The 24784-nt window shown below is 50.0% G+C and overlaps 1 protein-coding gene across 2 annotated transcripts in view; it reads left to right on the top strand.

Moving 5' to 3' along the window:
- The first annotated feature begins 21924 nt into the window (after positions 1-21924).
- CUX2 (cut like homeobox 2) overlaps positions 21925-24784 on the top strand; it is a 314909-nt gene continuing 312049 nt past the window's right edge. Inside the window, exon 1 of one of the 2 annotated variants that reach the window (XM_039472472.2) lies at positions 21925-22141. In XM_039472472.2, coding sequence (XP_039328406.2) covers positions 22079-22141 — 63 coding nt within the window. In that variant the 5' untranslated portion in view covers positions 21925-22078. Of the gene's footprint in view, positions 22142-22742; positions 22833-24784 lie in introns of those variants that run through there. The other variant, XM_039472474.2, reaches the window with a different exon arrangement.

The raw sequence follows: 24784 nt of genomic DNA, 5'->3' as shown, positions 1-24784 counted from the left end.
GATTTGGGTGGGGACACAGCCAAACCATATCACTGGCCAAAGAGATATGAGAAAAAAAGTTGCTGGGCGTGGAGACTTCCAGAAGTCTCCAGAGATCTGCAAGAAAACTTCCGCGAACTTTGTCCCAGTGGAACCCTTGCCACCATCTTGCTTTGTACTGAGGAAGAAACCCTGAAGATGGCAAAGCAAAGAGATGGAACGTGCCTGCAACTGGGATGACGTGGTTGAGCCGCCCAGCCACCCACCTTGAGAGTGCCCCACCTGCAGGATCCGCGTGATGTGAGATCACAGTTACCCTCTCGCTTTAACCAGTGTTGAGTCTAGATTTCTGTTACTTACAATCAAAACTGTCTTGAGCAATACACTCTCATTTTATAGATGAAATAAATAATTTCAGAGAGGGGAAGTAGCTTTCTCCAATATATTGTCAAGATTGTTTTGGTTGCAAGTAACAGAAACCTGATTCAAACAGCTTGAGAAATGAAACAGGAATTTATGGGGAGAAGTAAAATCAGAGGTCAGAAGTAGACAAATAACCTTCCACTGGTACATGGTGAATAAACTGTGGTATATTCATACAGTGGGCTATTATTACCCAGCAATAAAAAGGAATAAACTACTGAATGCCAATAACATGCACCTCAAATGCATTTTGCTAAGTGGAAGAAGCCAGACTCAAAAGGCTGCGTAGTGCATGATTTCATTTATGTGACATTCTGAAAAAGACAGAACTTTACAAACAGGAAACAGATCATTAGTTGCCAGGGGCTGCAGGGTGGTGGAGTAGGAGAGCAGATTATAAAGAATGAGGGGTGTGAGGGCAGGGAATAGAATGGTTTTGTATCTGGATTGTGGTGCTAGTCACACAACTCTTTGTGTTTGTCCAAATGTACAGTAAGAAGGGAGAATTTTACTGTATGTACATGTTATAGTTCAAAAAATAAAAACGGGCTGGGCCTGGTGGCTCATGCCTGTAATCCCAGCACTTTGGGAGGCCGAGGCAGGTAAATCACCTAAGATCAGGAGTTTGAGACCAGCCTGGCCAACATGGTGAAACCCTATCTCTGCAAAAAACACAAAAAATTCACTGGGTATGGTGGTGCATGCCTGTAGTCCCAGCTACTCTGGAGACTGAGGCAGGAGAACCACTTGAACCCAGGAGGGTTACAATGAGCTGAGATTGTGCTCCAGCCTGGGCAACACAGCCAGACTTGCTTCAAAAATAAATAAATAAATAATTAAATAATAAAATAAAATATAAAAATTTAAAAAAGAGTCCAAGGGTAGAAGGGGAGGTATTGCTTAATGGGTACAGAGTTTCTGTTCAGGATGATAAAACATTTTAGAAATAGTGATTTTCGTTGCAATCCTTGTGAATACCATTAATGCATTGTACATTTAAATGTATTATATAACTCTATCTTATGTAGAAGAGTCTTATTTTGGATATTAAAGGAAACTATAAATCTGGAAAGTGAGAAAATGGGGAGAGTCTCAAGTTATAATCTCAATTCTAAGCAAAGTTGGATTTTTTTCTTACAAGACCCTAAGATTTTATGGAATAACCAAGAACAACGTGACCAGCGTCACCTCATCAGAAGCTGAAGATGATGTGACTTAAGCCTCTTCTTGTAGATGTGCCCTCGTCACAGTAGATCCAGTCTCACTTTTCCCTTTCTGAATGTTGTGACATTTCAAAATAGCGATTGATTCCCTAAAGGCTAAGGGCACTTCTGAAGAGACTTAGTAACCACACGCCCAATCTCCTTCACACTCGCATTCTAGAATCAAATGCCCACATGATATCAGATGTTTGCATCAAAGGAATCAGAGAGGGATGCAGGAGGGCGGGCCGGGACCAAAGCAAAGAAGACAGAAGACGATGGCACTGGGGCGTGTTCTGTCCTGTTAGTTCCACGTGGCTGGGGAAGCCTTACAATCATGGCAGAAGGCAAAGAAGAGCGAGTCACGTCTTACACGGATGGCAGCAGGCAAACAGACAGCAATTTTAAAGGCTGTAATACGAGGGAGAGGACACTATGGGTAAGCAGTGAGAGGGCTGTTCGGGCAGGATGGTAAGAATTCATGAATGAAGTAGAGTCATGCATTACAAATGGCTGAAATGCAAATTTTATGTTATAGATTCTTTCCCATGATTTTAAATTGAAAGGAGAAGGAAGGAAGGAAAAGAAAAGAAAGAGAGAGAGAAAAGGGAGGGAGGAAGGAAGAAAAGAAGGAAAGAAGGAAGAAAGGAAGGAAGGAAGTAAAGAATGAAGGAAGGACGATTTTTGGATTTCAGGCATGGCTGGATCCAGGATTCTCTCCATCTTTCAGGCTCCCTATTCCCCCAACTTGGCTTGATTGTCAGCAGACTCTCCAAATGGGGACAGAGTTGGTATTTGGCAGTTTCAAGTACCATTTCAGGTACCAACCAACCACTTTACAGGAGGAAAGTGCCTCCATGCCAATAGATTCTGAAAGCCTAGGGTTGTGTCTCATAGGCTTGCCTTGGGGCATGAGCTCCCACAACCAATTGCTGGGGCAAATGGGTTTGAATGACCTGATTGGCCAGACCTGGGTCACCTGCCCACTCCTAGGGACATTGGAGGAGTCCCTCTCAAACCCCAAAGACAGAGAGCAGGGAGGGAAGGACCTCAGAGAAAATCGAGGGGCTTGTGCCAGTCGCCCCTATACCCAAGCTCCATGTTGAATGGCCCAGCCCCAGTTTTCTGCCCGACATTTCTGCAGGCTGTGCATTCTGTCCTTGCATTCTCTCCAGCAAAGCCCACGTAGGTACAACATACACTCATCATTCCGTCCCTGGGTTTGCATAAAAACCCACGTCCACAAAGTAGCAACTGCAATGTTTCTCAATCACACAGCAAAGATATTTAAAAATATCACCCATATGTGTTTTAAATACAGGCAAATAGCTGGCAAGGCAGCCGACTTCACACCCGCGCGCCATTCTGAGTTATAATCTTCTCGCTTCCAACTCTCAAAATCACACGTTGAAGGCCAGATGAGCCCAGAAGGCGAAGGCTGTGCATCTCCCCGGAATCTTCCTGACCTGCGCAGTCCAGCTTTCTTTCCTGGCGGAGGAGATGTCAAGGATCCTGGGAAGAAATTGCAGGGCCCTGGGCTTCAGCCGAGATCATTTGCTTTCCACTGAGAATACAGAAATGGAACCAGGAATTCATTAATGACTTTCAATCCAACCTCCTCCCTGAAACCCTCCGTTCCATCCAGCCCAGCCAGCTCTCTCACTGTTCCCTCCCTGCCTGCCTCTAGTGTCCCCTCTCTCGTGTTAAAGTCTTTAAGATCCAACCTAGCTGAGACGTGATCTTACAATTTGAGACTCCACACACGTTCTCACCTTCCTGATTTATAGTTTCCTTTAATATCCAAAATAATGTCCTTCTACTGTAAGAGATAATTCCAACTCGAACAGGCTAAAAACAGAATCGATTATCTTAATCTCACACAGGAAGTGCAGAGGTAGGCGAATCCCGGTTTGGGTGATCAGTGGCTATGTGATATCGACTCTCCCTGTGTGGCCTTTAACCCTGGCCTACTTCCCCCCATGGCCCCAAGTGGCTGCCCCAGCAGCAGGTACCACATCTAGACACAGAACCATCCACAGCAAACCTTGCTGGAAGCACCGCTGCAGACCACCCCCCGCATCTCATTGGCTAAAACAGTCACATGTCCAGGCCTAGACCAATCACCAACGAGGGTAATGCGGGCATTGTGATTGGTTTAGACTTTAGATCAATCAAAATTTAGCTCTGCAATTGGGCAGACTGTCATTCTCACCTTCCTCTGAGTCAGGATTTTGGGCAGAGGGACATGCCCGCAAAGAAGAGAATATGCCAGCAAGGAATATGGGCAGCATGTCTGTGAGGTCGATGTACCAGGCCCATCAGTACCTGCCTCGGTTTGCTACTCCTCTCATTTCAGGAGATGCCTTCTGACTGCCGACGGCTGGCGCCTACATGTCAATGGCAGAAGGATTTCTCTGGCCGTGAAAGCCCACCTTGCCAGGAAGAGCCAGGGAATGTATGCTGCTTGGTGGCACTCCTCGGCAATGACTGACGGCTGTTGGTGTGTAAGCACCCCAAACAGGATAAGGCTGAGGGTGTGTGTTACATTGTCTACAGCATTTCCTGGTGGATTATACCACGGGCAACCAAGTTAATAAGTCTTTTTTTTTTTTTTTTTTTTTTTTTTTTTTTTTTGAGACAGTCTCATTCTGTCACCAGGCTGGAGTACAGTGGCGCAATCCCAGCTCACTGCAACCTCCACCTCCCAGGTTGAAGCAATTCTCCTACCTCAGCCTCCCAAGTAGCTGCAACTACAGATGCGCACCAATGTGCCTGGCTAATTTTTGTATTTTTAGTAGAGAAGGGTTTCACCATGTTGGCCAGGATGGTCTCGAACTCCTGACCTTGTGATTCACTCATCTTGGCCTCCCAAAGTGCTGGAACTACAGGCGTGAGCCACCGCGCCTGGCCTGATAAGTAATTTTTGTAATGGGCTTTCTTCTCTTCCCTGTCTCACTTCCCCATTGCCCTGTCTCCCCCCGACAGTCATGCACCAGTGACCTTTCAGTCGATATTGCACCACATTTACCACAGCAGCCCCATAACATTATAATAGAACGGAAACATTCCTATCACTCAGTGGCATGGTAGCCATCATCGCATTGAGACCCAACGCACGGCCTTTTCTATGTTCAGGTATATTTCGATGCACAGATTCTTGCCTGCAGTATTCCATACAGTACCACGCTGTGCAGTTTGCAGCCTAGGAGCAATAGGGTACACCGTGTAACCTGGATGTGTCAAGGCTGGACCGTCTGGGTCTGTGTAAGGACACGCTATGATGTTTGCACTGTGCCATCACCTAACCACGCATTTCTCAGAACGTATCCCCGTTGTTGAGTGACACATGACTGTACTTATTTGAGTCCTTATCTTGGGGTCTACTACTGGGGATACTCAAAGTCCAGCAGTTGGATAGGACTGCCTGCTGCAGAATGAAGATGGAAGAGGAAGAAGCGGAATAAGAAGAAAGGGGTCTGGGCGCGGTGGTTCACACGGTAATCCCAGCACTTTGGGAGGCCCAGGCGGGCAGATTGTGTGGGGTCAGGAGTTCAAGACCCATCTGGCCAACATGGGGAAACCCCATCTCAACTGAAAATACAACAATTAGCTGGGTGTGGTGGCGCCCACCTATAATCCCAGCTACTCAGGAGGCTGAGGCAGGAGAATCATTTGAGCCGGGTAGGCTGAGTTTGCAGTGAGTGGAGATTGCACCACTGCACTCCAGCCTGGGTGGCAGAGTGAGACTCCATCTCAAAAAGAAGAGGAGGAGGAGGAGGAGGAGGAGGAGGAGGAGGGGGAGGAGGGGGAGGAGGGGGAGGAGGGGGAGGAGGGGGGAGGAGGAGGAGGAGGAGGAGGAAGGGGAAGGGGGAGGGGGAGGGGAAACGAAGAAGAAGAAAGGAGGAGGTTGAAGGAAGAGGAGGAGAGGCAGGGTCACCGCAGAGGAAGCACTTTCTCAGAAATGTGGGCAGCTCTTATAATCTGCAATCCATGGCTGGCATCCCTTGCTTTCTCTGACTCCTTCCTCCGGGCTCTGGCCTCTCCCCGCTTCCTCCCTCTCGGTGCTGCATGAACTTGATGGACTGCGTATCCTGCTGGCCAGGCTGGAGGTTTCCAGCTCCTTCAGTCTTGTGCACCACCCCCACCACCGCCCCTACCCACCCTCCGGGAAGCTGGTCAAGGTCCACAGTCCCTTGTCCACAATTTCAAAATCCCCAAAGCTCTGGAATTGGGAAGATTTTATTTTCAAGTTTATGCGGCAAATTCATTTGACTGAAAAGTCTGACCAGGACTTGTGGGACGTATAGAGTTAAAAAGAAAGAAAGAAAAAGAAAACACTTAATACGAAGAGCCATCTATTCACTGCAGAAATATCAATGTGCTTGGTCACAAGGTGCTGCGCAGACCCTCTGCATAACTAATAACAGTGTACAGGATTCTAAAACTCTAAAGAATTCTCCACTTTAAAATACATGCGGTCCCAGAGGGTTCAGATAAAGTGAGTTATGGAAGTTTGATTAGTCTTATTATCATCTCCATCTTCCAGATGAGGAAACCGAAGCTCAGATAAGGTCAGTAGGTTGCCCACGTTTGTATAGAGTGTGGCCTGGATTTAAACTTCGCACATCTGATGTCAAAGCCAAGGTCAGTACCCAATGGAATCCTTCAAGCCTCACCATCTACATTCTCAAATTTGGCCATATCATCTATGTTATTTAAAAAAAAATTTTTTTTTAATCAAATTTGGCTCACTTTTTACTTAAATTAATGTATTTGTAAAAGGAAACTTCCTATCACCACTCTAAGTAGGAAACTGCCATCTCTTGCCCTAAATAGAAAGTAGATACTCATAAATAAAAATGTTGAGAGTAATGAATTACATGTTTGCCTGCCAGAGGGGCTGAGCCTATAACCTGCTCTCTCTCTATTTAAGAGAGATTTTTTTTTTTTTTTCAAACTACAGACACGGTAGCATCTAACTGAAACTTGCACTTTGGGAATGATCAGAAAGATTGAGAGACACTTGAAATAGGGCCAGAGGAGGAATGTCAGAAAAACTGCCACCAAATTGCCCATCTTCCATCTGAGGTGTGGATGGGGTTTGAAGTAGAAATTAAATTGGCTTAAAGAACATAAGGAGGCTGAGCGCAGTGGCTCACGCCTTTAATCCCTGCACTCTGGGAGGCCAAGGCAGGTGGATCACAGAGGTCAGGAGTCTGAGACCAGTCTGGCCAACATGGTGAAATCCCATCTCTACTAAAAATACAAAACTTAGCTGGGCATGGTGGCATGCACCGGTAGTCCCAGCTACCTGGGAGGTTGAGGTGGGAGGATCGTTTGAAGAGCCCCCAAGATGCTGCAACCTGCTCCTTTCCCCAGACTGTTCCTTCTCTTGGCACTTTCTTCTTTGAGGACAAGGACTCTCCCACCAACGTATCTGGGACCCGAGGGTGAGGCCACAGATGTGTTGGCATCCTAACCATTTCTTTACCGAAGGTCGTCTATGCATCTTTCCCTGATTAAGAAGAGCAGAGCTTCCAGCACAGACAGAAGAGGATTTGAGATGCCAAGCCTGGCACCCCCTGCATTGACCAATGGGATGTTCGCCAGTGGAAGGCTGTGTGAGACAATGCTTTATGAGGTGCTGTGTTTCCATTTGTCCCGCCATGACCCCCAGGGATAGAAGCTCCATCGTCCTGGGGGCCCGAGTGAGGGTGCCGGGGCAGAGCCCTGAGCTGACCCACAGGGGACACATAACCGGAAGAAGAAACACACATTTGTTGCCTTAAGCCTCTGTGGTTTGGGGATTGTTACTGAAGAAGCCAGAAGTCCAAGGCACACAAATCTGACTTTCGTCAAGGAACTGTCCTCATGACTCCAACCAGCCCTCTCTTTTTTCCTACCTTGACTGTCTACAGATACCATCTTTTCCCTCTTTCCCTTCCTCCCTCTCTCCCTCCCTCCCTTTTTGACCTCTGTCCTTCCTCTCTTCCCTCTCTTCTTCTCTCTTTCATCCTTCCTTTTTTCCTTTTTTAACAAGTTCTTTTGTTGTTGTTTTGAGACAGAGTCTTACTCTGTGACCAAGGCTGGAGTGCAGTGGCGCGATCTCGGTTCACTGCAACCTCCCCCTCCCTGGGTCGAGTGATTCTGCTGCCTTAGGCTCCCAAATAGCTGGGATTACAGGCATGCGCCACCACGCCCGGCCGATTTTTGTATTTTTAGGACAGATGGGGTTTTGCATGTTGGCCAGGCTGGTCTTGAACTCCTGACCTCAGGTGATCTACCCACCTCAGTCTCCCGAAGTGCTGGGATTACAGGTATAAGCCACTGTGCCCAGCCTTAAGAAGTATTTTCTGAGTGCCTACTATGTGCTGGTCATGCAGAATTCCATGACATCATTGCTCGATTCCAGGCTATATTGTGCCCTGTTATCCTCGAACTGTGTCTCACGCGAGGCAGTTCCATGTCCTTTGGACTGTGACAGCCAAAAGGATAGTAACTCTCAGGTCGTCGTCATTGTATTTCCAACACCAAGCACAGAGTGGGGTTTGATGAATTGCCTGGTGGCTGGTGGAGGGAAGGAGTCGTGAGCTCCTCTGGACCTTGCACAATGAACATATTTTTGCAGACCCACTGGCCTCTAGCAGTGAGCTCATAGAAAAATATGTTCTAGTTGGATTGGATGTGTCTGAAAGTGTCTGGGAATCCGCGTCTGGATCCTACTCATCATATCCACTGGGCCTTCTGCTAGGAGATGCCGATGGCAGGACCTCGTCTCTTTTCAGCACAGGCATCGCCATAGAAGCAAACGCTGAGAGGATGGCCGCCTCGCCCTCACCCTCCACCACACTCATTTTCTTTAGAACCCCTAGACACCTTGCTTTCAGAAAACTGACATGAGGCCGGGCCTGGTAGCTCATGCCTGAAATCCCAGCACTTTGGGAGGCTGAGGCAGGAAGATTGCTAGAGCCCAGGGATTCGAGGCCAGCCTGGGCAACATAGTGAGACTCTATCTCTACCCCTCCCCCCAAAAAATTCGCTGGGTGTGGTGACATACACTTGTAGTTGCAGCTACTTGGGAGGCTGAGATGGAAGGATGGTTTGAGTCCTGGAGGTTGAGGTTGCAGTGAGCTATGATCGTGCCACTGCATTCCAGCTTGGGTGACAGAGGGAGACCCTGTCTCAAAAAAAACAAAAACAAAAAAGTGGGGGGCAACCTTTTTCCAGGGCCACTGGGGCTACGTACGTCTTTATTTCTTTGTCAGCATGAGCTTGGCAAAGAAGCTGACATTCCAGACATTCATACAAAGGAGGAAGCGGCGAGAGGGTTAAGGAGAGGTCGGGCAAAGCATCTGGGCTTCTCCTCTACTTCCCTCAGTGATGCCCTGAAGTAGGATCAGACGGCCGCTCTCAGGACCCCTCAGCGTTCTAGAGGACACATCTTTCCAAAGTGATGAATCTTCATGCCGACAAACTTGAGTCAGGCAGAGAGCGATGCTCCCCTTTTACAGATGAAAATGAGAAAAATGAGGCCTGGGAGGTGTGAGATGCCAGTGGCTTGCCCGAGGGCACATGGCGTCCTGACTCTGGCTAGCTGCTGTAAGACATGCTGGGACCGCAGAACCCAAAGTGGCGCAGCCACCAGGAAGATTGGCAGGGTCACAGGGAACCTCATTCCTGGGCCAGGGAGGGTCCCCTCAAGGCAGTTGGATGGCCTAAGAGTGGACTCAACGGGAACCCACAGCTAATTGCAAGGAGCCCATAGTCTTAGGTCAGGGCGCACCAGCGGCTGAAAGCACAAAGTCCCGTGGTGCCCAGGCTGTGTGACCACGAGGTTGCTCATCCAGGTTGGCAAAACCACAGGATTGGCCAGGTCCAGCTCCCAGGGGGATGGCAATAGCTCCATCTGCTGCAGTCACAAGTAGGACCCACTGCACAGAGACTCAGCGCATGAGCTGTTGGTCTCTTAGCCACGGACCAGTCCTCAGCAGGTGTTTCTAGGTGCCAGAGGCTTCCCCCAGCTTGCTATTCAGAAACCCTGCCTCTTTCCTACCCTCAGGTCTTGCAGCCTCTTCCTGGGACCAGTAGGCTAGCCTGGAAATGTTCTTTCCACAGCGAAGGCAAAGGCCCAGCAAAACAAGTGAAGCACGCGTCTCCTGAGACTCGGCTCAGACCAGCCGACCAGCACTTCCGCCTCTTGCCGTGTGCCGAAGCGGGTCACATGGGCAAGCTCAAGATCAAGCGGCAGGAAAACCACCCCCACCCACAGTGGTGGGAAGGTCATTCGAAGTCACCTGGCATTGGGCACGCAGAGAGCAAAGGGCAAGAACTGGTGCCAGTGATACCAACTACCACAGGCAAGTATTATTCTTCTCATTTCATTTCTTTCTCTCTTTTTTGTTTTTTTGAACAGGGTCTCACTCTGTCACCCAGGCCGGAGTGCAATGGCACAATCTCAGCCCACTGTAACCTCCAGCTCCCAGGTTCAAGCGATTCTCCTGCTTCAGCCTCCCAAGTAGCTGGGATTACAAGTGCCCACCACCATGCCCAGCTAATTTTTTTTTAATCTTTAACAGAGATGGGATTTCGCCATGTTGGTCAGGCTGGTCTCAAACTCTTGACCTCAGGTGATCCGCCTGCCTCGGCCTCCCAAAGTGCTGGGATTACAGACATGAACCACCTCGCTCGAATTAAGCTGATTTCCAGAGAGGTTAAGCAACTGGACTACAGCCACACAGCCAGGTAGGCACAGAATCAGGATTCAAACCCAGCAGCTTCTGCACATGCCCTGCCACACTGAAACTTGACCCCTCTATTGCTGGCATCACTGGGCAGTCATTTTCCAGTGAATGACTTATACCTAAAGTGTGGGCTGCACACTTTTCCTTGCCGAATCTCTCTTTTCTATTTGCTTCTTGTCTGGATCGCCATCTGTGCCTCTGCCCCACGGCGTTGCTTCAGCAGTGGGGTGAGGCCCCACCAGCCAGGCTTCCCTCCACCTCCACTCCACTTAGCGGCATCTACCAGAGGCAGGCTTTCTGACACGGGCTGCAGCGATTAGCAGATGCTCTTTCCATCATGTTTATTACCTCCCTGAGGTTATCTTAATTCCACAGCCCCCGGGAGACACATGATGCTTATGTGGCCATGTGGCCCCCTGCGTATTGGAAGGAAGCATGGGCCTGCCGGGGCTTCTCGTGGTGGAGGACTTGCCCTCCAAAACAGACTTCAGCTCCTAGGGAAGCTTTCAAACCTGGGGGAGGCTGGCAGGTGGGAGCTAGTAGGACAGCTCGGTGGGAGTAGGAAAAGGGAGAATCCGGGGGGCTCTCGAGTCAGCCCGTCTGGACTTAATTCGCGTCTAGCTCCATGACCCTGGACAAGTCACATCCCTTCTGTCCCCTCAGTGCCCTCATCTGTAAAATGGGGATAATGATAAAAGTGCCAGCTGGGCGTGGTGACTCACACGTGTAATACTGGCACTTTGAGAGGCCAACGTGGGAGGATCTCTTGGCTAGGGAGTTTGAAACCAGCCTGGGCAACATAGCGCGACCCCATCTCTTAAAAAAATAATGAGCCCGACATGGTGGCACGCACCTGTAGTCTTGGCTACTCAGGAGGCTGAGGTGGGAGGATCGCCTGAGGCCAGAAGTTTGAGGCTGCAATGAGCTATGATTGCACCACGGCATTCTAGCCTGGGCAACAGAGTGAGACCTGTCTTAATAATAATAATAATAATAATAATAATAATAATAATAATAAAAGTGTCTGCCTGTGGGGTTGTGAAGTTATATGAATTACTTCTTAGCACTTAGATCAGTGCCTGGCACATCATGATTCAATTACAATTGATTTTAATGATGTAAATATTATATTGGGTTCCTCAGGGTCAGCTCCACACAGGTCTCCAAAGTATCCCTCATTTCCCCCAACCATCGATGCTGTTCATGCAGCCTGCATTCAGGGCCACCCACGGCTGCCGGGCTCTCCACATGCATTGTCTAGTGTCGCAGACTATGCGGTTCCCATCAACCAGACCGGGAAACTGAGGCTCATAAGTGTGGCGTGATGGCCAGGTGGAGCGGCTCATGCCTGAACCTAGCACTTTGGAAGGCTCAGCAGGGAGAATTGCTTGAGGCCAGGAGTTTGATAAAGGTAGAGCCAAGGTCACATCTACAAAGTGGCAGAGGCAGAGTTCAAATCAGAGTTCAAACCGAGTTGTGATTCCAGACCTGCTTCTTGTAACCCCCAACCATTCCTGTGATTGGTTTGGGAGAAATGAGGAGGGAGAGTAACAGACTTCACTTCCACGATGTTTCGGGGTTTTGACCCACTTTACAGCTGAAGAAACAGGTTCAGGCAGGTGGAGTGACTTGCCCAGGGTCACACACTGAGGGAGGGGCACAGCCGGGGTTTGCATCCTCATTTGGACTCAGGTCTGACTTCAGACTCGTGCTGGGCTCCATCCTCAGAGACAGCAGTCGCTTTGCATCCTGGTGTCATCTGCTTCCTCTGAGTATCTGTTTGAGAACTTTGCCCCCATTTTCCAGCTGGTTGGATGAGGCCTGGGAGAAGCCAGCGAGTGACAGAGCAGCGACTCAAACCCCTTCCTCTGGATCCGATCTGCTTTTCTCTGCCGTGGCCAAGGGAACTGCTGCCTGGGGAAAGGAAAAGATAAGGGGAGAGAAGGAAGCTTTAAGGGGGTAGGGGTGCCCCAAATCTAGCTTTGGGCTCCCTCAGTTATCACCAGCCAGGCCGGGGGCTGCCCAGAGCCCTCATTCTGGTCCCAAGGGTGCCCAAGCTTGGCACATACACCAAGTGTCCACCAGGTGGGGCTTTTGCCAAAGGCCGGACTCAGAGAAGCCCCAGGAGAGGCCTGGCTGCCCCACCCAGGGAAGGGGAAGGTACAACCGGGCATACTCTCCCACCTGTATCTTGGCAGGATGCTCAATTGTGTGCACACGCAGGCTGTGCAAATGTGTGTGTGAGCACACAGGCATGTCTCAGAGAACCGGTTTCTGCCTCGTGTGCAAATGTGCATGGAGACGTGCGTGGGGCACGCAGGTGTGTGTGTGTGTTCATTTCTGTGCACACATGAATACGTGTGAACGGTGCAGAATGGGTGTGAGCGCAGGTGTGAGCTACTGTAGACAGGAGCATGTGCAGATGTCTGTATATCTGTGCATCTGTGTGTGCACATATGTGCAAATATGTACACGTGTGAGTGTGTGAAGAAAAGGGTGTGGGCACATGGGTGGCAGATTAGACTCTGACCTTGGGTGCTAAGGATCGTTTTAGAGTCTCTTCCTTAGGCTCCAAAAATGGAGGCAGGGGGACGAAACCGATGACCTCTTGAGGTCCCCAATGCCTGATACGTTTGCCTGATGGATGCCAAGGACTTGGAGCGAGACGAGTCATGGCCAGAGGGGTTGGGTGTGTTTCCTGGGTCAGGGAGTGACTTCACGGGGGAACTTTGCTCCCCCAGATGCTGAATTCTTTGGTCCTCAGAGGTTTCTGTAGTGGGAGGGATGGAGGCTCACCTTCAGAGGAGAGCCTTCATCCTGGATGCTCGGAGCTCTGGAGAATGTGGCTGGAACCTGTGGCCACAAGAGGCAGTCGGCTCTGACTTCCAGGCCTGACTCAGCCCCTCGCCAGCTGTCCAGTAAATATAAGGCTCCACGATAGAGTTAGAGGCAGTCAAGAAAGGGAAGGGAGCGGCATTAAAAGTCAAGAACTGGAGCCTTGGCATCAAAGAGAATAGACTTTGACCCCTGCCTCTGTTACTCATAGGCTGGGTGACCTCAGGCAAGTCACTGACCCTCTCTGAGCGCCCATTCCCTCAGCTGTTACGGGAGGAGATGGCCACGTCACCTCCAAGTGCTGTTGCAGCAGGAAGTTAGACGATGGCACAGCAACCCCAGTTTGTGGCAAGCAGGCCATAAATGGCAGCATTATCATTACGTTTCTGTCCTGTGGGGCCAAGCGGACCAGTTTTTGGTTTGTGGAAGCCAAGAGCTGAGAACCAAGAAGTTCCAAGGGGATTGAGGGAGTGGGGAGGCAGGGGCTGGCTGCAGAGACAAGTCCCTCCCCCCGCCCCCACTGTGCCCTCCCAGCACCTGCCCCCGGCGGCTCCAATTTGTCTGAATGGCATCTTTATCCCTGCTTCTCTCCTGCCCTGAACACTGGCAACAGGAGAAGCTAAAACGGGGCAGGAAGGGAGGGTGGGAGGAGAGGAAGAGCAGGCTTTTGTAGCGGGGCTGCCAAAGGGTGCGCCTTTTCCCGACAAGCTTCCAAATTATGCTCAGCCACTGTCCTGCTGAGTGAACTCAAGTGGGCTATTCCACGTCTTTGAGCCTCAGTTTACTTATCTGTAAAATGGACACAGGCATGCTCAATGTGAGATTTGGGGAGAATGCTGGGGATGGCCTTGGTGCATAGTAGGCACCATTACGACAACAATGATGACGATGACAATGATGATGATCGGGGAGAGGGACAGAGAAAATGTAAGCATCCACATCTCCCTGGCTTAGCAAAGGAATCAAAGAATTCTTTCTTGTTTTGCTTGGCTCCAGGCCCGTGTTTTGCTGATGAGATTAAATGTGAGCCCCTCCGGTTTGAAGAAGAGGGAGGAGAAATGTGAGCCCAAGGAGGAAGAAGAACAAAGGAAGAGGGAGAAGAAGGAGAAGGAGCTGAGAATCAGAGAGTGAGCGATGAGCGAGAGAAGACGAATGAGCCGTTTGTAGGGAGAGAAATTAAAAATAGAGCCTGGAGAGGCTGCTTTGAAGAAGGGTGCTTAGGGGAGAGAAAGAAGCAAAGCGGACCTGAAGGCGGTAAGCCCTCTGTGCCTTGCCCTTAAGAAGAGCTGTAGCAACAGTCTGTACTCCTCACTGAGGCTCTGGGGTTCCCGTTTGCGGAGTTTTATTTGGGCAGGTGAGGGGGTGCGCTGGAAGACTCAGGTCTTTGCAGAGCACAGACAAGGCTGATGTTGCCTTTGGGAGCCCACAGTTCTGGATGCCGATGGAGGAATGCACCACTGCCCAGGCCAGATGAATGGGAGCTGGGTGAGACGGAGGGTCAAATGGGTGCCCGGAATGCCACGGTGTTTTTTTTTCTGAGGACTTCAGTCACTGTCTCGTTTATGCACTGGGCTGCTAAAATAGGAATGCAGACCTGGAAGGCAGATGCCTGCCCTGGGGCCAGCTTCTCAGAGGCTCGCACGTTGTGTGCCCAAGGAAGAGCCTGTGCAGAGCAGGGGCCTAGAACCTTTGGCGAGCGAGTGTCTCTAAACCTCCTGGAAGCTGCCAGCTGCCAAGTGGCATTTCAATCTGGGGATGCTCAAAGAAAATTCAGTCCTGGTTCTGGCCACAATCCAGTACGGGAAGGAAACCTGGGCTATTATACTACCAGAGCTATTAGGATGCTTTAAAACAGGCAGACATGCTAAGTGAAGTCAGATTCATCACAATATGATTCTTCCATTCCAGTGTTCTGTGCTGTTTGAAAAAAGGAACAAGATGAATTTCTTTCTTTAAATACATGTGTACCGACATCTCCACCTGGGGCTAATCTTTGTGTATGGTGTGAGGTAGAGATCTAATTGTATTTTTCCCATATGGGTAGCCAGCTGGTCCGGCATCATATTGAAAATGAAGTCTATCCTTTCTCCTCTAGTTTATTATGCCAGCTCTGCCATCTACTCGTGTGTCGGTTCTAAATTTATATGAGTCTGTTTCTGGGCTTTTGATTTTGTCCCTTGGGTCTATGTATCTGCCTTGCTCTCTGTTATTACAGCTTTATAAGAAGTCTTCATCTCTGATGGGAATGATTCTCCTATCTTGTTCCTCCTCAAACTTGCCTCAGCTGCTCTTGACCCTTGCATCTTTGTAAGAATTTTTGAGATGGACTTGTCAAGTTTCATGAAAATTCGTATTGAGGTTTTCATTGTAATGGCCTTAAATGTATGCATTCATTTGAGGAGAAATGACACCATCCTGCTAATTCTTCCAGCCCATGAACATGGAATCTCACTATTCAGTCAGATCTGTTACACACATCTCAGGTGGATGTGGTATGTGTATGAGTCAGGGTCCCGGGAAGAAACAGACCCTCCCTCGCCCCCAAGAATCTTTCATCAAGATTCTTAATGAAAAAATAAATTTGTGCTCATAAAAAAAGTTTAAAATAATGATGTAGAAATTATCTGGGAATGGTAGCTCATGGCTGCAATCCCAGCACTTTGGGAGGCTGAGGTGGGAGGCTCACTTGAGCCCAGGAGTTTGAGACCTGCCTGGACAACATGGCTGGGATCATAGAGAGACCCCATCTCCACAGAAAATAAAATCAAATATTAGCTGGACATGGTGGCATGCACCTGTAGTCCCAGCTACTTCGGGAGCTGAAGTGGGAGGATCCCTTGAACCCAAGAGGTTGAGGCTGTGATGAGCTATGCTTGCACCACTGCACTCTAGCCTGGGCAACAGAGCAAGACCCTGTCTCAAAACAAACAAACAAAAAGCAACAACAACAAAAAAGAAATGATAAGGGTCTGTAAGCCCATCTTCCAGAACTAGTATCTGTTAACTCTTTGATATCTAGTTTTGTTGACTTTTTCCAAAGTACCACATTTTAAGGAAAAATATTATTCCATAATGCTGTTCTATAATCTGGTTATGTTTACCATATCTCATAGACACGTATAAATATACGCCATAACATATAGAAATAGCCTTCACGTTTCTTAACAATTGAATTGTGTTCCATGGTAGGGGTCAGTCAGGACCCCAGCAGAGACGCTCGGCTGGGAATTTTTGTGTGGTTTTTATTTTTTTAGAGGGAGTCTTGCTCTGTCATTCAGGCTGGAGTGCAGTGGTTCAATCTCAGCTAACTGCAGCCTCCACCTCCCAGGGGTTCAAGTGATTCTCCTGTCTTAGACTCCTGAGTAGTTGGGATTACAGGTACCTGCCACTATGCCCAGCTAATTTTTGTATTGTTAGTAGAGACAGGGTTTCACTGTGTTGGCCAGGCTGGTCTTGAACTCCTGACCTCCAGTGATCCATCTGCCTCGGCCTTCCAAAGTACTGGAATTACAGGTGTAAGCCACCATGTCCAGCCTTGGCTAGGATTTTGAAACGAGGAGACTGTCTGCAGAGGTGGGTAGGGGAATGTGGAGGTCACCAGGTGCCAGCAACAGGGGAAAAACATTTCCATCCCAGACCTGAAGCAGGAAGAAGAGGGAGCAGTTTCTGGGACCCAGTGAGAGCAGGATAGGGACAGCTTGACAGGGGCTGCGTCTGTAGAAGGACCTAGTCACGGCCAAAATGGCAGCAAAGTAGGGAGGGAGCCGGGGAATGAACACCCCAGCCTTCTCTCCTTCTGCCTTCTTATCTCCTACCAGGACCTCCCACTGGTCAAATCCAAGTCAAAGTCAGAGAGCAAGGGAGCCTGGGAGATGTAGTCCACAGAGGTCAGCTTCCTGGGCACTCAGCAGGTGCAGGAGAGGAGAAAAAGGAGAATGACCAGCACAGCTTGAATACATGATTGCTTATTTAACTAGTCCCTGGCATTGGAGGGGAATCAGGTCAAGGGAGCCTGTCTCTCTTGTTGTTTCTCCGCACTGAGCATTGCTCACTGGACACCAGCACATGGCTCACGTTGCAGCCCTTGCTTTCTGGGGGTCCGCTTTTGCACCCGTTCTCCCCTCCATGAAAGGCGAAGCAGCCTCCAGTGCAAAGAGCTCCGACTTGCTGTGAGTGAGCCCAGGCATTAGTCCTGGTTCTGCCCCTTTACAACCAGGTGACCATGAGCCAGCCACTTCTCTCCAGGACTCAGTCTTTGCATCTGCCATATGGGAATACCAATCCCTGCTCAGTCCATTGTGAGGCCAATAATAATGAGCTCTAGTAGGTGCTGTGCATTTACACAGTGCTTCACGTAGATCAACTCATTTAATCCTCATTGCCTGTATGCTACGGTGCGGTTATTAGTGCCATTGTATACACGAAGAAAATGAGGCACAGGTAAAATAACTTGCCAAGGTCACAGAGCTTGTAAGTGGCAGAGTTGAAATTCACATCCGGACAATCTGGCTCCAGATGGCTGCTGACCACTATGTTCTATGCTCCTAAACACTATGTGCCTAGCTGCTATGTTATGCTAGTGGTTTATTTATAAAGCATCCAACAACCAGTAGGTGTTTACCAGTGGCAGTGGTTGACAGCATCATGCCAGGATTGGACCTTGCAGCGGGTCACTCTAGCCAAAGGATCCTGGACCTAACCACAGGCCAGCCTCCAGGAATGCATCCTGCAGGTGTCTGCCAGACAGTCCTATATCCCTTACTCTTAGGGCTGTTTAATACTTTCAGATGAATTCGGATTCTGTAGTTGTTTGTCTCCCTGCCTGGCAGCTGCAGTGGGCAACGCGAAGCTACCGAAGGACATTTTCTTTTGTTTCAGCTTTGATCCTGGGGATTTCGCATATCATTATGTCTGTGGCTAAGGACCTGCCATTATCTTCCCCGGGATTCTTGCACAGTTAGTGAATTTCCTAGAGGATCCCAGCTCTCTGTTTCTGCTTTTAGGATAGACTGCTCCAGGTTACCCTCTGATTCCTCTGTGGGAGGGGAGGTACTTTCTTTTCTACTGTAATTTTTTAATACTTATCTTGATGTGTGAGTCTTTGGGAATCAGGAATTAATCTGGAAGCTGTTTAAGTTTTTGCCTGTGTACGTGTGTGTGTGCAGAGAGTGTGCTAAGAACATGAAAAACAGCTTTTCACAAAAATATCTAAAATGTTAGTGCTTTAGTTCTTAAATTTAAGGCCATTGTCTGCTGACAAAGTCTGAAATTCCTGGCTTATTATCCTTCATTAAGGACCACCCATAATAATATTTCCCCAACTAATTCTGGAGGTAAACACTTAACTGCTTAATTCATTATTGCTAAGTCTGAGACGGTTACAGATGCCTTTGGAGTAGAAGCCCCCACATTGAATAAGCACAGGCATGCGATGCACTTGGAATATGGCGGGGAGAGATGGCTGAAATTTATTTTGCGAATAAAGCAATAAGCCACCAGGCAAAGCTAATATGTTTTAGCCCAGACAGAAAGACACGATCATTCAGTATTTATGTAGCAACCCATTCCTCTGTGGGACTGCAAGTTTCTACCATTAAAATTGTTGGAATTCTTCAGAGACCTGCTGCATTAAGTCATTTAAAAATATCACAGACTTAAAACAATCTGAATTATTGGATTTTCTCGCTGCTCGTCGGTAAGTATGTTTGCTGTGGCAATTTCCTACTGGGTCAAAGGTGCAGCCTACTTCAGTAAGGAAAGTAGAAAGTCCCATGCAGAATTTTTATTTGGAAGCCAGTAGTCCCTAAAAGGTGAAACGAAGTCAGATCTAGATTTATCTATTTTTTTCTTTTAAATTTTAATTTTAATATACTTCATGATTCCTAGAAATCTTGCCAGGAAAGTAGAAGGAAAGGAATTTCTGTGTAGTAGTCACCTAGAATCTTCAAATGTTAACATTTTGCAACATTGCTTTATCACTCTCTCTAGGTAGATAGATATAGATAAACAAATAGATACATATTATTTTCATCTGCACTGCTTGAGAGTTGGAGATAGGATGTCTCTCCCTTTATCCCTAAACACGTCAGTGTGTTCTTAAAAACTAAGATATTTTGTTACATAGCCACAGTATAATAGTCAAAATCGGAAAATTAACATCGACGCAACACTATTATCTGATCTATTGACTTTATTTTAAATTTGCCGTTGGTTATGAATCCACTTTATGGTAAAAGAAAATCCAGGACCATATGTTATAATCACTTGTCAAGTCTCTTTGGTTTCCTTTAATCTGAAATAGTTTCTCCATTATTTTGTGTGTTTCATATGCCACTGACATTTTTGAAGAAAACAGGCTGTTTACTTTGTAGAAGTTTCCCCTCCATTTGGGGTTGTCTGATATTTCTTCACAATTAGGTTTAGATTGTACCCCGTTGGCAGGAATACCACAGAAGTGATGTTTCCTTCTAAATACAGCATATCAGGAGGTACCTGATGTCAATGTGGCCTGTTACTGCAAAATCAGATGTAAGTTTAAAATAAAATTTTTTTTCATCAAACCCTTGGCTTGTTAAACATTGCTTGGAAGGGTTTCACACTCACTCTAGATTTTTTATTACAAGACTTTACAAAACAGACTCAAAGACAAGGAAGCCACAAGCTTTACAGATGCTCAGGAGAAAAATGTAGCCATTTAAAAAATTGTAATGTGAGAGTTATGAAATTTCCCTAAATTCATTTTGCAAAATGAGAGCTGTAATTTAAACCTGAAGTTATCGGGAGCTGAGATAAACCACACATCACGCACAATTTAATCTGGCAGGGAAACAGGCCACTCGGAATTGCTAACTAGGCCTAATTCATTACATCTTGGTGAACGCAGTACTTTTGGTCTTACACGTCTTTCAACTCCTGCATTAATATATTTACCCAGACCTCATGGAAAATGTATGGGGATGGAGACAGAAATACTGTATCCTTGTTTAAATCACATTACATTTTTTAAACAGCTCAAATGATTGCTCAGAAAGATCACACCTTCTTCCGAAGCATTTATGAAACAATTATTTACATTACATTAAAAACTTTAATTGCCTCAAAGCACGTGCTCTGAGACACAAATATTGGAAAATCATCAAAAATATCCATCATGATTCTCTCTCCTTTACAACTCTTCTAAACTTTATCTTTTTTATAACCCACTGTATTGATCTATTGTCCCAGACCAAGAGTGATGTCAGAAGTCCAAGTTGGGTCATAAAAAGAATATAATTTCCATTTGCTGTCCATAAAAGCAAGTCTTTTGATCAGAGAAAAAGGAAAAATATGCCCCCTTTTTTTGGGTGGGGAAGAGGGTGGGGTGCTTTGTGTCAGGGGAATAAGCAAGAGAGGAAGGGTAACCTCACCTTTTGGAGTGGTGGCAGGGGTAGGTAAGGGGGTTGGTGATGGGAGGGGGCTGGGAGTGTGAGCTCCCCCAGAGGTGAGATGTCCGGAGGAAAAGGTACCTCGAGCTTGCTCAGAGGAAAAAGAAAAATACAGAAAAATGTAAAACAAGCAATCTGGTCTCCCTGGTTGTCCAGAGTCTGAAGAATTGCAAAGGATCAGCACCTCCCTCTAGCCAGCCTAAAGACCCTCTCCCCAAAGACAATCAAAATAAAAGAATGTCCCATTGCAAAGAACGGAGCCCCGGATAATAATGATGATAACAATAGCAGAAACCTCCAAAGTTGGTAAGGATCTGGAGCTCCCACAGCAGGGATAGGGCCCCCCTCAACAGTCAAACAATAAAACCAGCCTATTGGGGAAAAAGGCCCTCCCAAGGTTTGGTTCAGAACCAAATAATAAAACCTCCAATAATCATCATCACAGAAAAAGGGCTTCATCTTGCAAAGTTGTGGAGAAGCCCCTACAATTGGGTTAAAGTCCCCCCAAATAATAATAACAGGAATCCCTATTGCAAAAGACCTGAAGCCCCGCCCTCACCGCCCCCGTAAAGAATCCTGAGCTACTGCTCAGACGAAGCACCCCCTCCCCGCCAATAATAATAATATAACGGCGCGGAAACTGTAGGCGGTGGTGGTGACATTTCCCACGACTCAGTGGCGCCCCCGGGCGGCTCCCACCCTCCCGCCCGCCGCGGGCGAGTCTTTGCAGCCCCAAGTGCCGGCTGCGACCCTCGGATCCCAAGCCGATCTGGTGAGGAGCGGCGGCAGCCCGAGGCACGTGTTGTGTATGCTCCGATGGCAAAAGAAAAAAAATGCATTGCAAACTATTAACTTTTTTTTTAAGTGTGCAATGCCGGGAGCCGGGGGTAGACAGGTGCAAGCGGGGGCAGGCGCCCCGCGCGCCCGCCTCCCACAGCGCCCCCTCCCAAACTTCCCTTTGCATTGATCAGCACGTTACGTCAGTATTGATAAGTTTGCAAAAAGCCAAAGTCAAGTGCAATCGCGCGGCACACCGACCCCGGACTTGGGGGGGAGATGCAGCGAGCGCTCCGCGGGCCCGGGAGCCGGCGGCAGGCAGGGCAGCGGCGGCGCCGGCGCCTCTTGGAGAGGCTGCCTCCCTCCCACCCCTCCCCTCCCACCCCATCCCCGGCTGCCTCCCCCGGGCGGGCGCCGAGCTCCCCGCCCGGCGCGCTCCGCCCGCGCCCTCCGGGGGTCGGGGGGGCGCACGGCTCCCGGGCCCGTTGGCGGCGGCGGCGGCGGCGGCGGCGCGGCGGCGGCGAGGGACAGCGGGTGGCAGGAGGCCGGGGGGCGCCCGTGGGGCCCCGGGCCGCGGCGCTCAGGGCCCGCGCGGCCGGCGGCGGCCCCGGGGCTGGGGGGAGTCCAGCCCGGATATTGAGTGCAGCCATTGAGAAAAGCCAAACTCTTGTGTGTGCGCGTCTCGATAGCCCCCAAGATGGCCGCCAATGTGGGATCGATGTTTCAATATTGGAAGCGATTTGATCTACGGCGACTCCAGGTTAGTGTGGGCAGTGCCGGCCGCGCGGCCGTGGGGAGCCCCCGGGCGCGCCCTGGGCGCATTGGGGAGGTCCCCGGGCGGGCGGGCGGGCGCCCCGGGGCGGCGGGCGGCGGCTGCCGGGGCTCGCCGGGGCTCAGCCGCCCGCTGCCCATCGATAGGTATTAGGAATTGATCTCGCCGCTGCTCTTTGTTCGGTTCAGTCATCGATTAGCCGCCACGACCATGGAGAAGCGCTAGTGAGCCCTCGGTTGGCCGAGCGGCCGAGCCGCCGGGTGAGGCGCGGGGAAGGCAGCGGCTGCGGCCACGGGCAGGGGGCTGCGGGCGGGACCCCCCGGCGGTCCCTCCTGAGCCGCACTTTGCGCGCCTCCCAACTTCGCGGTGCCCGGGGAGGCCGCGGAACGCGCCGCTTGCCTGTCCGCACCCGGCTGGGGCTCGGGCGAGGGAGGGAGGGAGCTGGCGGGCAGGGAGGAGGAGGAGGAGAGGAGGAGGAGGAAAGAAGGGGAGGGAGCCGGGGTTGGCGAGGAGGCGGCTCCGCGCCCCGCCGCCCGCCGGCACCTCCGCCGCCGCCGCCGCCCGCCTGGCTGCGCAGCCCGGACGCGCCGCCACCCGGGGGCCGCCGCCGCCTGAGCCACCGCCGCCGGACTGGCCGCCCGCGCCGGCAGACCTCTTCTCCTCGGGCCGGGGTCTCGGGGTTCGTCTTTGCTTCTTGCCTTTCCCCTCCTTCCACCCCCTTCCCAAGTCTAGACGCAGTCGGGCGGTGGAGATGGGCCCGGGCGCGCGCAAGTTTGCGCTCCTGCCTCCCGGGCGGTGGAGAGCCGGGAGCCGCGCGGAGCAGGTGACTCCCAGCCCTCGGGCCCATGGGAACTTTTAAATGAGAGATTTCCTCGTTCTGTTCTGCCTCTTGCGTTTCTCTCCGCCGCTCCCCTGTTCTCCTCTCTCCCGTCTCTGCTTTTCTTCGGTTTCTCTCCTCTCTTCTCTGCTCTTTCTTTATCCTTCCCTAGGGCGACTCCTTTCCAAACCCCATCACTTTCTCCCCATCCTCCCTTTGTGGGAGTCTGTGTGCCTCCCCGAGATTTGGAGGTGTAATCTGCGGATCCCGTAGGATCCGGGGCTGGGAGGCAGAATCTCAGAGAACGTGCCGTGGAGGCGCAGCCCCGGCCTCTGTTCTTTCCTGGGGTGCCCCGGACGCGCCTGGCAAGGCCCCCCAGCCTTGGAGTCTCACAAAGTCTCGGCGGGTGCGGCGGGGATCAGGGGCAGGAAAATGGTGCGCACAACGGGGCGATTAGAGCATCTTGCCTTGACCGTGGCATTCGCGGAAGACGGGAGACCATCAGTCTGTAGATAAAAAGGGACCCACTTTTTAAAAATCCCCCGGCAAATCTCATTAAGTTTCTTTTGATAAGTGGTTCCAGCGCCCGCCCCTTCTCCCGGTCCTGGTTGCTTCCCAGTCCCCGTCCTTCCAAACACCCCACTCCTCGCTCTCCCCCTCCCCCAAAGCCACTGAGCTGGGGAGAAAATCGGGGCACTGAGGCATGCAGTTAATAACTGCCGAGTGCCTTGCAATTCCGGGCCCGCACTCGAGTTGGGGCTACAGTTTGGTGGCCAACTGAGACGGGCAGGGCTTCGAGCTGTGCCTGCCGGCTTAAATGATGCTAAAGTGGCCTTTCTGGAAGAGTGGGGGTTGTGGAGGCAGAAAGAGAGAGAGAGGAGAGAGAGAGGAGAGAGAGAGAGAGAGAGGAGAGAGAGAGAGAAGAGAGAGAGAGAGAGAGAGAAGAGAGGAGAGAGAGAGAATTGGGCAGCCACATTGGGCTTGGCACGAAGGCCAATGGTAATCGTATTCCCTGCTAATGTTTGTAAATGAGACCCGGGCACGGCTGGGGGACAGCGTCTTTATTTATGATTGATGTTCTGCAACATAAGGAATGACAAGAACGTGGCACACAAGAGAAGAGGAACCAGAAGGGCTGGCGAAAGCCCTTTGCAGGGTCCTATTGTTATTCCGGGCTGGAGAATATTTCCGCGGCGAGATTTACAGCGCTGGTATTTGCTCCCGGTCGGCCGGAATGTCAGTTAACACAATTTTCATTAGATAACTCGTTTTCAATTCGGGGAGCTCGGGCTGCAGCCCGGGAAGAGGCAGGGGCTGGGTGCTGAGGAGTGGGTGCGGCTCCTGGGGGGCTTATGTCTGATCTGGGGAGGTTGGAACCTCACTCTCTTCAATCTTCTGCCCAAGGGGTCTTTTGTGGAACGGTCGAGGTCACCCAAATCTTGCTTCCAGCTGGACTCCCATTGATCTGAGAACCCTTTGTTAGGGTTTTAGAAGGTGCTAAGATGCAAAGCAAATTTGAACTGGAAAGGATAAAGGTGGGGGTGGAGGCGAGATTTGTTCAGGTGATGGGGAGATAGGACCCAGACCCAGACCTCTCCCCTACAGGGTGTATATGTGAAGAGGGGGGTTGTTCGTTAAGACAATGGCTGGTGTGTCTGGCACAGAGGAGAAGGCTCTCGGGGAAGGGGGGTAAACTCATTTACATCGATATTAAGTGGAGGGGGTGTCCCTGTGGGAGTTTGCAAGGCAGCACACTTCTGGAAAGCAGAGAAATAAACGTGGCAGCCGTGGCCGCGTGCAAACATTTAGGCCCT

This window comes from Saimiri boliviensis, chromosome 7, assembly GCF_048565385.1.
Source record: "Saimiri boliviensis isolate mSaiBol1 chromosome 7, mSaiBol1.pri, whole genome shotgun sequence".
Lineage (NCBI taxonomy): Eukaryota > Metazoa > Chordata > Mammalia > Primates > Cebidae > Saimiri > Saimiri boliviensis.
Note: the sequence above shows the minus strand (reverse complement) of the source record. Positions and strands in the feature narration are given on the sequence as shown.